General features: G+C 40.3%; 1 protein-coding gene across 1 annotated transcript in view; it reads left to right on the top strand.

Annotated features, from left to right (window-relative positions):
- COL11A1 (collagen type XI alpha 1 chain) overlaps nt 1-18,492 on the top strand; it is a 287,116-nt gene that overhangs the window by 200,570 nt on the left and 68,054 nt on the right. The window contains exons 46-47 of the mRNA XM_038745119.1: nt 128-235; nt 18,292-18,345. Of these exons, the coding sequence (XP_038601047.1) occupies nt 128-235; nt 18,292-18,345 (162 nt within the window). The remainder of the gene's footprint in view (nt 1-127; nt 236-18,291; nt 18,346-18,492) is intronic.

Here is an 18,492-nt window from a genome sequence, read left to right as displayed (position 1 = left end):
CTGATCTCACTTTATCTGTAGTTCCTTTGAGACAAACTTGATCAAGTACATAGGGATTCTTCCCTGTGGTAGCATTGGTTGGATGAGGAGAGCCTGTGGTTTCTAACCATCGACTGCTGTTCCTTAGGGAGGTGATGGCGAACCTGGTCCAAGAGGTCAGCAGGGTATGTTTGGCCAGAAAGGTGATGAAGGCGCAAGAGGATTTCCTGGTCCTCCAGGCCCCATTGGCCTCCAGGTAACGTATTTCCTTTCCTTAGTGTTATTCCCATTGTTTCAAAGCTCAGTAATCACCCAATTCGGGTACCAGAATAATAGCGATAACAGTGACTGTGGTATGCGGTAAGCATTTATACTATGTGTCAAGCATTGAAGTAAGGTTCTTGGATAGCTGCAAGGTAATCAGGTTGGACCCAGTTCCTGTCCCACATGGGGCTGACAGTCTAAGTAGTAGGGAGAACAGGTATTGAATTTCCATTTAGCAGATCAGGGAATGGAGACATAGAGAGGTTATTAATAATAATAATAATAATGATGATGATGATGGTATGTGTTAAGTGCTTTCTATGTGCCAAGCACTGCTTTAAGCTCTGGGGTAGATACACACAGGGCTCACGGTCTTAATACTCATTTTACAGATGAGGTAATAATAATAATAATAATAATGTTGGTATTTGTTAAGCGCTTACTATGTGCAAAGCACTGTTCTAAGCACTGAGGTAGATACAAGCTAATCAGGTTGTCCCACGAGGGGCTCACAGTCTTCATCCCCATTTTACAGATGAGGGAACTGAGGCCCAGAGAACTGAAGTGACTTGCCCAAAGTCACACAGCTGACAAGTGGAGGAGCCGGGATTTGAACCCACGGTCTCTGACTCCAAAGCCCGGGCTCTTTCCACTGAGCCATGATGCTTCCTCAGGGAACTGAGGCACAGAGAAGTTAAGTAGCTTGACCAAGATCACAAAGCAGACAAGTGGCAGAGCTGGGATTAGAACCCACGTCCTCTGATGCCCAAGCCCTTGCTCTTTCCACTAAGCCACACTGTTTAGTAAACTTACCCTAGTTCACACAACAAGGAGGTGGCAGAGGTGAGATTAGAACCCAGGTCCTCTGTCTTCCAGGCCTGTACTCTTTGAACACTAAGGCAACATTGCTTCTCATATGGGTCTGGAATTCACTGACTGGGAGAACAGTTCTTTGTTAATCAGAACAGCCACCCGTATCATTACTTTTCCATCCTGCTCATGATAGCCTTGTCAAGATTTCTGGGTGCGTTTATGTGGAAGTCTCCAGAATGATTAAAGGGAGATTGACTTTGTTACTTCCTTTCTTACTTCGGGGAGGACTCAGTCTATTCTAGTCCTTGTAAATGTCTGCTGTTCAGAAGGCTTGCCATAGGACTTCATTTGATGAAGATTTTTCTTGTACCGGTGGCTCACACAAATGCCAGTCACTGAAGCTATTGACTGGAAAAGCTTTCACTGCAAATTATCCCTTATATTTCACATCTCCTTAGCTCCAGGCAGAGAAATGATACAGAAAGGAAGGTACTTTGGGGGGCCAAAATAATAAAGTATAGCTTCAAATGGTTGCATGATGTGAACAAAGCATAATCAAATAGGAAGAATCAGTGTTATGCTTGAAATATAATAATGCCAAGGAATTAAAGTTCATTTTCTGACCATTTTAATTTGATCTAATAGTTTACTCTTTCATTAAATCCCTGCATGTGAAATATGCTTTAGATGCTTCACAGACTACTCAACAGATCTGTCAAGTGTCATAGTGCATGCTTAAAAGCAATACTGCAGGGAGACTTGTTTATAATTAATCTTCACATTTGAAATCATGAAATGATTTGAAAAGCCCTTTTAAGTGATTAAATAATCACACTAGATCAGTAAAATGTGGCTATAATATTACTTTAACTGTGCAGAGTGTTTTATTTATTGAAAGCGCTTTCATGCCAGTGATATCATTTGCTCTTCTAAGTGCTTAGTACAGTGCTCTGCACACTGCAAGCGCTCAACAAATACAAATGAATGGATGATTGAAATAATTTCACAAGGAAGGCCAGAGAGAAAGATGTGGCTAAAACCCATGTCCTTTGAATTCCAGATCCATTCTCCTCTACTAGGAGATCCTGCCTATTCAGATATTATCATGGATTATTATTCCAATATTGCCATATGGGTTTATGATAAATACTAAGCATACATTTAATATATTTTAAAGTTTCTTAAGGCACAAAATCAAAAACATACTTCCACGTTGAAACTGTTCTTGATGTGTACATAAAATTAATGACTGTGAACTTTACCATTATCCATTTAAATATTGAAATATTTTAATAAAGATAAGAAATAAATTAGGTTGAAATTAAAAATGGGTGGCACGCCATTATAGAACATGTAAATGATTTTTTCCTTGAATGCACTGGCCTGTGGACCAGAATTTATATCATAAGCTAATTATAATGAAGTACCACTGGGAAATTGAGAGCTTGTTTTACTCAGTAACATGGTTCACATGGTAACTGCCAGGCCTCAGAGAGCAGCAACGTGATCTTTCCTGCTTATAAAAGTGAAGGATAATCAAATCTCACCACCCTAAATGAAATTCCACTGTTGATGCATTTACAGAGACTAGCACATAAATGGTTATTTCAATCAAACTAAAGAAAAAAATAGCAAGTCTGTTGTAAAGCAATATATTGGTTTGGCAGGATTCTTCAGTACCTCGATTTGCATGTGATCACAGAGGCAAATATGGGATACCCCAATTTTGTGGGCAAAATTTACTTAACCAGAGAGAGCGTAAGAAATATTAATAAGAAATAATCTCTTGATCCTCCAAAGTGCCCAGATGACCTTGAAAGATCTATTATTTCCCTTAGGACATGTCATCACTACCAAAGCAAAGAAATAAAGGCTGTATTGGAAGCCAGTCCAGATTATTTCACTCAATACTGTAATGCTAAATCATTACATTTCACTCTTTCTTATTAGTCATTTTTATTGAGCATCTATTCCACACAGAGCACTGTACTAAGCACTTGGGAAAGTCCCCATTTAGCTTGTAAACTCCTTTTGGTCAGGCATCACATTTACCAACTTGTATTGTAATTTCCCAAGTGCTTAGTGCAGTTTCCTGCATATAGTAAGCACTCAAAAAATACTCAATAAATACTATTGAGTCTACCCTTGTTTAGGAGATACAGTTCCAACAATCAAAGAGCTTTCATGCCAACTTGTACTTCCCAAGTGCTTAGTACAGTGCTCTGCATACAGTAAGCACTCAATAAATATGATTGAATGAATGAATGAATGAATGAACAGAATAAAATGAAAGATTATGAACATTCAAAAATTAGTGGAAAAAGAAATGAACGATGCTTCAGAATGATTAAATGGATAAATAAGTGAAGGTTAATGTAATTCAAAAATGGGCATAAGTGGATCCCCCAATTTCCCAATAACTTTTGGGAACCACGAATATCCAGGATTTAAAAAAGATTCTCAATCAATCCACCAGTGGTATTTATTGAGCACTTATTGCGTGCATACGACTGTACTATGTGCCAGGGTAGGTCCCATACAGTGGAGTTAATATCTGCGATAACTTCCAACAAGGAGTTTACAAACTACAGGGAAAGAAAGACCGAAAGGGATTGATAGACACTCCCAGGTCAGTGATGATAGGCATAAACCAAGTGGCTCAGTGGCTCAGTGGAAAGAGCCCGGGCTTTGGAGTCAGAGGTCATGAGTTCAAATCCCACTTAGCCACTTGTCAGCTGTGTGACTTTGGACTTAACTTCTCTGTGCCTCGGTTCCCTCATCTGTAAAATGGGGATAAAGACTGTGAGCCCCCGTGGGACAACCTGATCACCTTGTAACCTCCCCAGTGCTTAGAACAGTGCTTTGCACATAGTAAGCACTTAATAAATGCCATCATTGTTATTATTATTATCCGAACCAGGTGGACCCTGAAAGTGTAGTAGTGGAGCAGCTGATTCTGAATTCTAGTTCAGACCACGCTTCCACAAAGTCAAAGAAGCATTTTTTCAAGATTGGACAAGTATCTTCTGATAAGGCAAAGTGCCAAAACATGGTCTTTCTGTTAAAATACTCCAGGAAAACTTTCCAATCAGTGAGAAGAGCTTTTTTCTCAATGTTAGCTTGACTGCTTTCACACTAGAGTGAATCACTCAAATAGCCAGATGTTGCCTGCCTAAGTGTCCACCAGGCATGCCAGTCCCTGAGGTAAGTGCTGGTGTCCCATAGGTATGCATAAGCAGCATGGCATAGTGGATAGGCCACTGGTCTGGGAACCAGAAGCTCATGGATTCTAATCCCGGCTCTACCAATTTTCTGCTGTGGGACCTTGAGCAATTCACTTAACTGTGCCTCAGTTCCCTCATCTGCAAAAACCGGATTGAGACTCTGAGCCCCGAGTGGGACAAGGGACTGGGTCCTATCCGATTTGCTTTTATCCACCCCAGCGTTTGGAACAGTACCTGGCATATAATAAGCACTTAACAAATACCATAATTATTATAATTATTATTACCTCCTAGACTGTGAGCCCATTGTTGGGTAAAGACTGTCTCTGTTGCTGAATTGTATTTTACAAGTGCTTAACAGTGCTCTGCACACAGTAAGCGCTCAATATATGCAATTGAATGAATGAACATGCCATTCATGATTAGATTGGGAGCTGCTCTTAGCTCTGCCAAAACTGAGAACCTGGTCTTCCCATTGATAACAACAACAATAATAATAATAATAATAATAATAATAATAATAATGTGTTTTGTTAAGCACTTACTTTGTGCCAAGCACTGTTCTAAGCACTATGGTAGATACAAGGTCATCAGGTTGTCCCATATGGGGCTCCCAGTCTTAATCCCTATTTTACAAATGAAGGAACTGAGGCACAGTGAAGTGAAGTGACTTGCAAAGTCACACAGCTGACAAGTGGCAGAGGCGGGATTCAAACGCATGACCTCTGATTCCTAAGCCCGTGCTCTTTCCACTAAGCCAGGCTGCTTCTCTAATCATCTGCACTAAGCACTTGGGAAATTACAAGGATCATTATGGGATGATCCTCTCCTGTCAACTATCTTCATTAATCCTCTGGACCAAGGAATGGCAGTCACCCCAAACTGTGGTTGGACCATTCAGCTCAAACTTTTTCAATTCCATTTTCTACATTGTCTGTGTTCTGCTGCCTGGAAATCGTATTTGGGGCCACTCAGCTTTGGTGAATGGAATGGAGTCAAGAAAGTTGAGGGAATGGGGGATAGACCCGTCCCCTAATCCATTGTGCACCAAAGACCAGCCCTCCACAGACCCCTGAAGTGCAGGGAAGGGAAGAGGAAATTGCTTTCATCAGGTAGACTTGGTCCACCAATTCCTAGATATTAAACTGATTTTAGTCAACCCTCTAATGACATTTGGACTCTACCAGAGCAATACCACATGAGGAAATGAATCTGGATAATTTAAATCTTATATCTAGTATCAATATTTACACTGAAAATTTCCAGTTTTAATTGAAATGTTAAAAAATGCTTCTAGCTGAAAATGACAATTGAGGCAAACATTGAAGTGTATATTACTTACTTGGATGTAAGATTCTATATAGCAATCACTAAGTAGGTACATTTGTGTTTGAAGTCTTAAATAGAAGAAGAGGAGTTTAGGTTCAATTAACCTTAACAATTAAGAAAGGCACTGCTGTCTGTCATGCCAGTGAATATTAATGCCTCTCTAATAGGTAGATTATTGATTATGCAGTCTAAGGGAACTCATTTTTAATGAGGTGGCTATCATGAATGCCCTCCACCTTGAAGGATTAAAGGCCTAAAAAAAGTAACATCAATTGCACACCAGTATACCCTGTGTTTGAATGGTAAGGTCTAAGTTGAGAGTATGCGAGTAAGTTTCACTTGGTAAAATTAATACTTTCAAAAATATAATATTTTAAATTCACTGGTTAAAATATACAAAGTTTTTTAGAAGATAGTTCTAAATCTGTGGCCAAATTTTAGTCTTGTAGGAAGACAAGATAAGTTACATTGAGAATGCATTACTAAGAGGAGAGTTCTAAGATGGAGTTTTGATCAGTTTTTTAAAGAAAAAGAGAAGGGGCCGAATTTTCTAACAGTTTAGCTGTATTGAGACTGCTGGCATAAGAACTAAATTAAAAGTTGTAACAGCGAATAAAATCGTGAAACTAATAGAAATGAACTACCTGAAGTCAAAATAACTGCAAATAATAGTTTGTTGAAGTTTCCCCCCCAAAGAGTTGTAAAGTAATTAAAAACAGTGAAACCTGTGGAGGAAAACCTGGTTATTCTAAATCGCATGTGAGAAGCCACCCTGTCTTCCCTCCCACATAGACGAGCTTAAGATGTACTTCCCAGCGAACAAAGTCCCTATTTTGACGTGTGTCTGTGGGTGAAGCCCTTTTTGTGCCATCATTTTAACAACTGATGACTTTACCTTCTCCTCACTAATGCCAGGAATAACAATGCCATTTTGTTTGGAGGTGAAGTAGGAAGCAGTAGCCAAAAGCACACAGTACCACCACCCTTGCTGGTGACTTTCTCTTTGAAAAAGTTAAGCAGAAGAGACAATTATCAGTCATTCAGTGACATATATTGAGTATTTACTGTGTGCAGGGTGCTGTACTAAGTTCTTGAGGAAGGGTTTAGGAAACCAGTTCTTCTTTCCATAAGTAGCAGTCAATAAATGGCATAAATTGCAGCGTGGCTTAGTGGAAAGAGCACAGGCTTGGGAGTAAGAGGTCGTGGGTTCTGATCCCAGCTCTGTCACTTGTCAGCTGTGTGACCTTGGACAAGTGACTTAACTTCTCTGGGCCTTGGTTACCTCATCTGTAAAATGGGGATGAAGACTGTGAGCCCCACGTGGGGCAACATGATTGCTTTGTATCATCATCTTCATCATCAATCGTATTTATTGAGCACTTACTATGTGCAAAGCACTGTACTAAGTGCTTGGGAAGTACAACATATAGAGACAGTCCCTACCCAACAGTGGGCTCACAGTCTAAAAGAGGGAGACAGAGAACAAAACCAAACATACTAACAAAATAAAATAAATAGAATAGATATGTACAAGTAAAATAAATAAATAAATAAATAGAGTAATAAATATGTACAAACATATATACATATATACAGGTGCTGTGAGGAAGGGAAGGAGGTAAGATGGGGGGGATGGAGAGGGGGACAAGGGGGAGAGGAATGAAGGGGCTCAGTCTGGGAAGGCCTCCTGCAGGAGGTGAGCTCTCAGTAGGGCCTTGAAGGGAGGAAGAGAGCTAGCTTGGCGGATGGGCAGAGGGAGGGCATTCCAGGCCCAGGGGATGACGTGGGCCGGGGGTCAATGGCGGGACAGGTGAGAACGAGGTGCGGTGAGGAGATTAGCGTCAGAGGAGTGGAGGGTGCAGGCTGGGCTGGAGAAGGAGAGAAGGGAGGTGAGGTAGGAGGGGGTGAGGTGATGGACAGCCTTGAAGCCCAGGGTGAGGAGTTTCTGCCTGATGCGCAGATTGGTAGCCACTGGAGATTTTTGAGGAGGGGAGTAATATGCCCAGAGCGTTTCTGGACAAAGATAATCCGGGCAGCAGCATGAAGTATGGATTGAAGTGGAGAGAGACACGAGGATGGGAGATCAGAGAGAAGGCTGATGCAGTAATCCAGATGGGATAGGATGAGAGCTTGAATGAGCAGGGTAGTGGGATGGATGGAGGGGAAAGGGCGGATCTTGGCAATGTTGCGGAGCTGAGACCGGCAGGTTTTGGTGATGGCTTGGATGTGAGGGGTGAATGAGAGAGCGGAGTCGAGGATGACACCAAGGTTGCGGGCTTGTGAGACGGGAAGGATGGTAGTGCCGTCAACAGAGATGGGAAAGTCAGGGAGAGGACAAGGTTTGGGAGGGAAGACAAGGAGTTCAGTCTTGGACATGTTGAGCTTTAGGTGGCGGGCAGACATCCAGATGGAGATGTCCTGAAGGCAGGAGGAGATGCGAGCCTGGAGAGAGCAGGGGCAGAGATGTAGATCTGGGTGTCATCAGCGTAGAGATGATAGTTGAAGCTGTGGGAGTGAATGAGGTCACCAAGGGAGTGTGTGTAGATCGTGAACAGAAGGGGACCAAGCACTGAACCTTGGGGAACCCCCACAGTAAGAGGATGGGAGGGGGAGGAGGAGCCTGCAAAAGAGACTGAGAATGAACGACCGGAGAGGTAAGAGGAGAACCAGGAGAGGACGGAGTCTGTGAAGCCAAGGTCAGATAGCGTGTTGAGGAGAAGGGGGTGGTCCACAGTGTCGAAGGCAGCTGAGAGGTCGAGGAGGATTAGGACAGAGTATGAGCCGTTGGATTTGGCAAGCAGGAGGTCATTGGTGACCTTTGAGAGGGCAGTTTCCATGGATTGTAGGGGATGGAAGCCAGACTGGAAGGGGTCGAGGTGAGAGTTGTTGTTGAGGAATTCTAGGCAGCGCGTGTAGACCACTCGTTCAAGGAGTTTGGAAAGGAATGGTAGGAGGGATATGGGGTGATAACTAGAAGGTGGGATGGGGTCAAGAGAGGGTTTTTTTAGGATGGGAGAGACATGGGCATGTCTCTGCCCCAGCCTTTAGAACAGTGCTTGGCACATAGTATGCACTTAACAAATACCAACATTATTATTATTATTATTACCATGTACTGCGTGCTTGGCAAAGTGCAGTGGAATTATTTAACATGATGCTTGCCCTCATAACTGAAAACCTGAGGCAGAGGTAGGACTAGAACCCAGTCATGTGACTCCCAATTTCTGCATGTCATTCAATTTACATAGAGACACACTAGCAAAGACACAGGCACCATTTCTAAAAAGTTACTTGAAATAGAAATGCATATTTGCGGTTAAAATCTGAATTGATGCTGAAATTGTTTCTTTACACTGTTTAGTTACTCATTATTCTTTTCCTATATAAAGTCTACATTTTTTATAGTTCCTTTTCCTTAAATATATTTTCATGTTATTTTGATTTTTGTCAACCTGTCTCCTCAGTAAGAACGTAAAATAATTGTGGTCACTCTCACACTGTGCTTCTCTGAAGTGTAGCTAGTACCTCCCACCAGCTCCTAATCAGTCATTATTCTGAAATAAATACAGCACATTATCTTTACTTGTGGGTTCTACAATTAGTTGTTCCAGAGAACAATCATTTATCCTATCCCCATGTGTCTACTCCCAGTTAGCTTCTCAGAAATTTACAGGAAAATAATTAGTGTCCCATTAGTACTATGTTACCTATGTTTACAACTTGCTCAGTCTCCTCAAACACTTATAAGTCCTCTCTTTAACATGGTGGGAAGGTCTGAAGAACAGCTCGATTATAGTCAATCAGTTCATCAATTGCATTTATTGAGTGTTTACTGTGTGCCAAGCACTATACTAAGCACTTGAGGGCATTCATAATAATAATAATAATGATAATTATGCTATTCCTTAAGCACTTACTATGTGACAAGCACTGTTCTAAGCGCTGAGGGGATACAAGGTAATGAGGTTGTCCCACGTGGGGCTCACAATCTTAATCCCCATTTTACGGGAGAGGGAACTGAGGCATAGAGAAGTTATGTGGCTTGCCCAAGGCCACACAGTAGACACGTGGTAGAAGAGGGATTAGGACCCACATCCTCTGACTCCCGAGCCCATGCTCTTGTCACCAAGTCACACTTGGTAGACACATTCCCTGCCCAAAATGAGTTTACAGTCTAGAGGGTGAGACAGACATTAACATAAATGAATAAATTATGGATATTATAAGTTATGGATATAGTATTCTAAGTTTCTAATTTCTATGTAAAAGAATTGTAGCTTACTTTTCACCTGAAAATTTTTTATAATAATAATAATTATGGCATTTATTAAGTGCTTACTATGTGCAAAGCACTGTTCTAAGCGCTGGGGAGATTACAAGGTGATCAGGTTGTCCCGCGGGGGGCTCAGAGTCTTAATCCCCATTTTACAGATGAGGGAACTGAGGCCCAGAGAAATTAAGTGACTTTCCCAAAGTCACACAGTTGACAATTGGCAGAGCTGGGATTTGAACCCATTACCTCTGACTCTAGAGCCCATGCTCTTTCCACGGAGAAATGCTGCTTCTCAGCCACGCTGCTTCATGTTTGCACTCTCATAAAGTGCCCCAACCCACCCAAGCACTCAACTTTATCATTCCTACAGTGTTCATAATTTGGCAGCACTATACTGACAGATTTCCTTTCCCCTACCAAATCTCAGAGATGTTAATTAATTAAGGTCCTGACTGACCCCAAAGTATTACAATTTACCCCTTTCTTTTTAGTCTCCTAGCATTAGTGTAGGAAGGTCTGTAGAATTGGGAATTTCATTTTCTTCCATTTACACATCTGTCCACTTGCCCATTAGATAGGTCATCTAATTTATCCTTCCTGTTTTGTCCAAACATCCACTTTAATTTCCTCTGGATTTCCCTGCATTGCAATGGCCTTATTGGGTTTTCTGCATTTCTTGGCTTTTCCACAATCATTAGTTTATAAAGTACTCTGCCACCTTTTTCATGTTTAAGTGCTAGCTGGCACCCTGTGCTATTTTGGGTCACGGTGAGGTATTTTCTCTTGTGCAAGCTTCATATATCCTCCAGAGTTCATAACCTCCTAATGTAGCTCAAACCTTTCCTTTCTTCATCATCATCCCATCACCTCTTAAAACCCTGGAGATCAGCCTAGTATAGGGTCCTGCATGTGGAACCAACAGTCAGTCAACAGTAGTTATTGAGCACTAACTGGGTGTAGCAAACTGTACTAAGCACTTGGGAAAATACAGTATAATTAGTTAATAGACTCTCTAGAACAATCTAGGACCTCCCTGTTTTCCTTCCCAGTGTCTCTGATGCCTGCATGTCCCATCACAAGCAGGTCCTTCCCAACTCCTCTAACACCTTGTAAAATGAGTACTTTCAATGCCACGATTGATAGGTTTTGACTTCAAAAACCTTGAATTTGTATGTACTTTTGATTTTCCATTTTTGTCCCCATAAAATTATTGCTATTATTGTTAATAAAAATATTGACAATGATGATAATAATCATTAGACTGTGAGCCCACTTTTTAGACTGCGAGCCCACTATTGGGTAGGGACTGTCTCTATATGTTGCAAACTTGTACTTCCCAAGCGCTTAGTACAGTGCTCTGCACACCGTAAGCGCTCAATAAATACGATTGATGATGACGATTGATGATAATGGTATTTGTTGATAACTTACTTTATACCAAGCACTGTATGAAGCCCTGGGGTAGCTACAGGATAGCCAGGTCCCACATGGGGCTCGCAGAGGAAGTAGGAGGAATAATAGATACTGAATCCCCATTTTGTAGATGAAGGAACAGAGGCACAGAAAAGTTAAATGACTTGCCCAGCATCACACAGCAGGTTAGAACCCACTTTTTCCACTACGCTATGCTGCTTCTCATAGCAGGGAGAAGTGGGTTTACTATTTTCATTTAAAAGGTGAGGATACTGAGGAACAGAGAGGCTAACTGACTTATCCAATTCACTTAGCAAGCAAGTGGCAAAGCTGAGACTAGAACACATATCTCTGACTCTCAGGTTTATGTTCTTTCCCCTGAAGCACATCCTCTCTCAATCCATCTGAAGCTTGGGGTACTAGCTGAAAATCTAATTACAGTTCTTGACCTGTTCAAATGAATCTGAAACTTCCATTGAAAGCTACCAAAGAAATGTTCCTATTGCTCTCCTTGCTTATGGCCTCTTGCGTAGATCCTGCCTGTTTCATAAACCAATAAATAACACTTATTGAGCACCTACTAATTGTAGAGCACAACACTAAGTACTAGGAAAAGTACAAATAAAATGGGTAGACAGGACTGCCCACAATGAAATTGCAATCTCTCAGCATTTGCCATCTTGTAACTAATAATAATTAAGGTATTTGTTAAGTGCTTCCTATGTGCCAGGCACTGTACTAAGTGCTGGGGCGGATACAAGATCATCAGGTTAGATTGACTCCCTGTCCCACGTGGGGCTCACAGTCTCGATCCCCATTTTACAGATGAGGTAAATGAGGCACAGGGAAGTGCAGTGACTTGCCTAGGCAGCCAAGAGGCAGGCAGAGCTGGGATTATAACCCATGACCTTCTGACTCCTGGCCCCATGCTCTATCCAGTAGGTCATGCTGCTTCTCTAACTACTGCACCATGTTCTTTTAAAATGTAGATAAATGATAAATATGTTGCATTAAACACACTTGAATGTATTGCAATTCTGTTCATTCTCATGAGAATTTCATTGAAGTGAATTAACTAGGATTTAGAACCTACCTCAAGTATGGGAAGTACAGTGACTCTTCCATGCATCAGACTGGGATTTATGACATCATTAATGTAGAGAAAGCAGTACATTAATACTTCCATGTACCAAATGATTACTTAAAGCCTGAAAGGGTTGTTAACTCAAATTCCTTAAATGAATTCCAGAGCATGAACACTGGAGAGACAAAAGCCCAGATTTTGGAATACTGGAAATTGCTAGACAACTCTTTTTTCATTTTAACTATTTTAGCAGTGTCCATAAAAATCAATCAGACGTATTTATTGAGTGCTTACTGTGTGCAAAACATTGTACCAAGCACCTGGGAGAGTACAATATGACAGTTGCTAGACATGTTCTTTGTCCACAAGGAGCTTAAAGTCTAGAGGGTGAGAAAAACATAAAAATAAATTACAGATATGTACTAAGTGCTGAGTGGACTGGAGGGGGAGTCCACCAGAGGAATGAAGGGCAAAAATCCAGGTGCAAATGTTGCAGAAGGACAAGGGAATAGGGGAAATGAGGCAGGAGAGTGTGATGACCTTCCATATATGAAAGGGGAGAGAGTTCCAGGCCCGAAGAAGAATGAGTTCAAGGGGTCAGCGTTGAGATAGATGAGATCTAGATTAAGAGTAGTAAGTGTGCTGGCTTTTAGTAAGAAATCAGCTAAGTAAGGCTGGAGGGGGCAAGGTGATTAAAGCTAGTGAGAAGGAGTTTTTGTTTGATGCAGATGTGGATGGGCAACCACTGGAGGTTCTTGAGGAGTGGGGAAACAAGGACTGAATAAATGGTTTTGTAGAAGAATGATCTGGGCAGCAGAGTGAAAAACAGCCTGGAGCAGGGAGAGACAGGAGGCAGGAAGGACTGCAAGGATGTTGATGCAGTAATCAAAGCAGAATATGTACTTGAATCAATGTGGTAATAGTTTGGATAAAGATGAAGGGCCTATTTCAGTGATATTGTGATGGTAGAATCCTCAAGAGTGTAAGCTGCTTTTGGGCAGAGAACCTGTCTACTGACTCTGTTATTGTTCTCCCCCAAGCACTTAGTACACTGCTCTGAACACAGAAGGTGCTTAACGTATACAATTGATTGATCAATTGATTGACAAAATTTAGTGATATTGAATATATGGGTTTAATGAGAGAGATGAGTTGATAACCCCAAGGTTATGGGCTCCTGAGGCAGAGAGAATGGTGTTCCTGTCTACAGTGATGGGAGAGCAAGTGGGAGGACAGATGAATGGACTGTATGGGTGTTTCTGAATAACTGATTTTGCCAGTGTAAATATGCTGTCAAAATAACACATTTTTAAATTGAAATTTGCGTTATGAACTGTAATATGGTCCAGTAATGAGACAAATGATTATTAAGCACCCTTCACGTAGTGAATGGCTACCTTTTTGTAAGCATAGTATTTTCCATACAGGTTTCTGCTTTAATGCCAAATGGCCTATTAGCTTTAAATATGATAGCAAGAACACCAAATATAAAAACTTTATCAGAACATGATTTATGTTAACCTCTTTCAGTCTGATTAGGCAATGATAAATAAGCCATTACAAGAGCAATATGCCAATTAAAGTGTATTAAAACTCCCTTACCTTAAAAAATGAGTCTGCTATTCTCAGAGATTGCACCATCATATAAATTTTGTTCATATAGTGTAGGTCTGAGTAGTTCAGGTTTGCAATACAACTTTGAGAATTGAAGAAGGTGCACTATGTTTTGTGTTTATTAGTACTTTCTAAATGACCATGGTCTTTTTACACAGATATAACTGATGCTTACACAAACAGAAACCATTCATGAAGCAAACCATTAGTATAGCAAGGGTCTCTCTCTATGTGCAATTAATGAGAAAGGGTTGGATCATGTTCCAGTCTTTTCAGCTACACTTGAATACCTGAATAAGATGTCTCTGCCAGATAATCATCTTCAACACTAAAGGCAGTGCTCCATTTTAACGTTATTCAAGCAAGATGCTCAAAGAGAGTGATGATTCAGGGATTAAACCCTATAAAAATTCAAAAAAGTGTTCTCCCCATCTTTCCCCCCTCAAACTGTAGTTCATGACCACCAGCAAAAGTGATTCATAAAGTTCACTTTTGCTCCCAGTTAATTTGCACCTACTTCTGGAATTGGCCTCCCAGCATAAAATTATTTGTAATCATATTAAACCAAAATTTAATCACCAAAGAATGTGCAGCAGAAATAATGTTAATGAGGGATAATTCAAAGTTAACTTGGAGTGGCTAGACCCAGGACCTGGATTTTAGACTGTTCATCCACAAAAAGGTTCATAGCTGAAATACTTTAATGAATCAGTTGCGTATGGATTTTGTGATGAATGTTTGGGGGCCAAACATACTCCTGCATTCCAACCCAGATATATCCATTAATTGTGGCTGAAAATCTATATATATTGAGCTCTCGTGTAAATTAGGAACCTTTAACGTCACATGAGCATTTTCAGATCACTAGAGTTTTCAGATCATTTAATGAAGTTACATAATAAACGCAAGAGAAGCAAGTTTTCTATTTCCCTCAGTTATAATCATGAGGATGTTCTGTTCATCTAGATCAGGTACCTTCATTGAACAAGAAATGGCGTAGAAATAAACCAGGGAATGTATAGCATGGCTCAGTGGAAAGAGCCAGGGCTTGGGAGTCAGCGGTCATGGGTTCTAATTCCGGCCCCACCACTTGTCAGCTGTGTGACTTGGGGCAAGTCACTTAACTTCTCTGTGCCTCAGTTCTCTCATCTGTAAAATGGGGATTAAGACTGTGAGCCCCACGTGGGACAACCTGATCACCTTGTATCCTCCCCAGTGCTTAGAATAGCACTTTTTACATGGTAAGCGCTTAACAAATGCCATTATTGTTATTATTATTATTATTATTATTATTATTATTATTATTATATTCTACTAAATAGTACAATGTTCTGTACAAATAAATGTATTAAATAAATACCGTTGGCTGATTGAAAATTCTTTTCAAATCTGTTAAAAAGGGCTAAATATTGTGGTGGCTGTGTGACCCTTGAGGGCAGGGGCTTTTATGTCAATTTCCCAAGTGCCTAGTAGAGTGTTGTGTCCACAGTAGAGTATAAATTAATATAATTGAAAGAATGAGTGAAAGGAGATGTCAAAACAGAAATTTGCCAGTGGTCATTATAAGCATTTCATAATTGGTAATACACTTAAAATTATATTTATAATTTAATTTATTTCAATTCTTTGAAATCCAAGGAAGCTAATCGTTTTGTTTGTTTACAACTGTGAGTTATGTGACTTAGTACCTTGAAGTGCAAAGGCAGAGATAATGTCTTTTACTTGTATTATGCTCTCTGAAGAGCTTAGTATAACACCCTGCACACAGTAGAAAGATATTTAATAAACACTATTGAATAACCAGTTGAATAAACGAGTTAGATTTTTTGCAAGTATTTGGTATTAAAAAATTATCCACGATGTTGGTTTCTAGTTATATTAAGAAGTCAGATCTAAGGTATTTTTATCCAAAAATCAAAGTATAATAGTGTCACATGTCCTGCCTTTTGGTGCTATTTAAGTCTTAAAGTCTGTTAGAGCTGTTTCATGAGCATTGTTTGTTGTCTGTCTCCTCCTTATAGACTGTGAGCCTGTTGTTGGGTAGGGACCGTCTCTATATGTTGCCAACTTGTACTTCTCAAGTGCTTATTACAGTGCTCTGCACACAGTAAGCGCTCAATAAATATGATTGAATGAATGAATGGTGCAATTAGCCAACTAGTAGAGTATAGGAAGAACTATCTAAAGTGAGTCTTAAGAAGCAGCCCCAAGTGGCAAGCTGTTAAACTATATCTCATCTTTCTAGTCAACTGATAGAATCAATTAGAAATGTTAAACAGTCAAGAACCTAGGCTGTAATCAATCAGAGAATCATATTGAGCACTTGAGATAATACAGTAGAGAAACTAGACACATTTCTGTCCTCAAGTACCTTACAATCTAACTGGGGAAACAAAAATTAACAGAAATTATAGGCACTATACAGGTATGTAGCTACAATCCTAGGGAGCATGGACTCAAGTGCAGAAAGGGCACAGGAAGGAAAATAGGATGGGGAGATGAGAGGTTACTCAAGGAAGGTTTCCTGGACAAAATGTGATTTTAGTAGCACTCTGAAGGTGGGAAGAGTGGTTGTCTGTTGGATATGAAGTGGGGAGAGTTTCATGGGAAGCAATATGGCCTAGTGGATAGAGCAGGGGCATGGGAGTCAGAAGGACCTGGGTTCTAAATCTGACTCCTTCACTTGTCTGCTATGTGACCTTGGACAAGTCACTTCATTTTTCTGTGCCTCAGTTCTCTCATCTGTGAAATAGAAATTATGACTGTGATCCCCAGGTGGGACAGAGACTGTGTCCAACATGATTAGCCTTAATCTACCCCAGTGTTTAGAACAGTGTTTGGCAAATAGTAAGTGCTTAATAAATGCTATCATCATCATCACCATCATCATTATTCACAAGGAAGGACATGAGCAAAGGATCATCAGAGAGACAAATAATATTGGGGTACAGATTGCACTGGTGTTAGAAGGAGGAAAGTGTGCATGTTAAAACTGTGAGCCCCATGTGGGACATGGATTGTGTTCAAACTGATTAACTTGTATCTACTGCAGCACATTTCATTCCTGGCATATAGTAAGTGCTTAGCAAATACTCCTATTATCGACAAAGTAATGTAGGAGAGAGAGCGCTTATTATTATTATTATTATTATTATTATTATTATTATTATTAGAGAGCTGATTGGGTGTCAAAGTCAATAGTGAGGAGTTTCTGCTTAATATTGTGATCAATTAATGAGTTTAATTATTGAGTACTTACTGTGTGCAGAATACTCTTCTAAGCACTTGGCAGAGTAGAATAGAGTTGGTAGACATGGTCCCAGCCCTTAAAGAGCTAGTAATTTAGTGGGGATGGATGGGTCACCAGTGGAGGAATTAGAGGAGTGGGAAGACAACCTCAGAATGATATTTTTAAAATGACCTGGGCAGGACAGTGAAGCATGGACTCCAGATGGGTGATGAAAAGAAACCCAAGAGCTGAAGTGACAATTGAGAAGTCTATAATCAACATTTCAAAGACTGGCTTAGTGAAAGAGTTGAGAGTTGAATGCAAGGCTAAATCTTGAAAATGATGTAAATCATCCTTAAAGCTATCTGGTCTGCTGATTGGAAACCCTGAGTGTTGATTTTGTCAGGCTCAGTAGTAGTTGAGAAATACATTGCATTTGGGCATTTAAATTCGGATTTTATTGGACCTTAAGCTTCTACAGACTATATATAAACTCCTAGTAAGGGGGCACAGAATGTGTTTACTAACTCAACTGTTTTTCATTTTTCCAAGCACTTAGTACAATTCTCTGCCTGCCGAAGGGCTCAAAAATTGTCGATTACATGTTTATATACTTTCTTATTAAAAATAGTGAAAGGGTTAACATTTTAGAGTGTTTATCTACAAGTGACAGCTAAAATCAAGTGATTGACTAGAATGATCACTCCCTTCACACTTATCCATATAACCCTTCGCAATCGAGTGGACAAGAAATAAACATATGTGTGTAAATTTCTCCCATGGGCTCATCTGTGGCCGAAAAGAAAAATACAGGATCCATAGATTCAAGCACACTGGGGCCACAGAACAGCTGGTTTTTGTCTTGCAGTGACACAAATGAATATTCTACTAATATATTTTGCCACTTTCTGAAGATAATTTAAAATTTTTTATTTACTCTTTTAAATAATATTTCATTGATTTATGTTGGTTTGTATTACTTATGGGCCCATATGGTAGATGACAAAGATTATGCAGTGTCTTTTCATTTCAATGAACTAACACCTGTTTTTCTCATCTCTTTGGTTAGGGTCTGCCTGGGCCTCCTGGTGAAAAAGGTGAAAACGGTGATGTTGGTCCAATGGTAAGCTATATTTTTGTTTGCAGGCCTTCAATTTTATAATTTCTGGGAATATATGGAGCAGTGACCCTGTAAGAAAGTACAGAGATGACTACCTGCTTGCTGGCAGGGCAAAGACGTAGCTGGGTCCCTCTGGGACAACTCACATTT

Source organism: Tachyglossus aculeatus, chromosome 4, assembly GCF_015852505.1.
Source record: "Tachyglossus aculeatus isolate mTacAcu1 chromosome 4, mTacAcu1.pri, whole genome shotgun sequence".
NCBI classification, from domain to species: Eukaryota; Metazoa; Chordata; class Mammalia; order Monotremata; family Tachyglossidae; genus Tachyglossus; species Tachyglossus aculeatus.
This window is presented reverse-complemented; position numbering and strand designations above follow the sequence as displayed.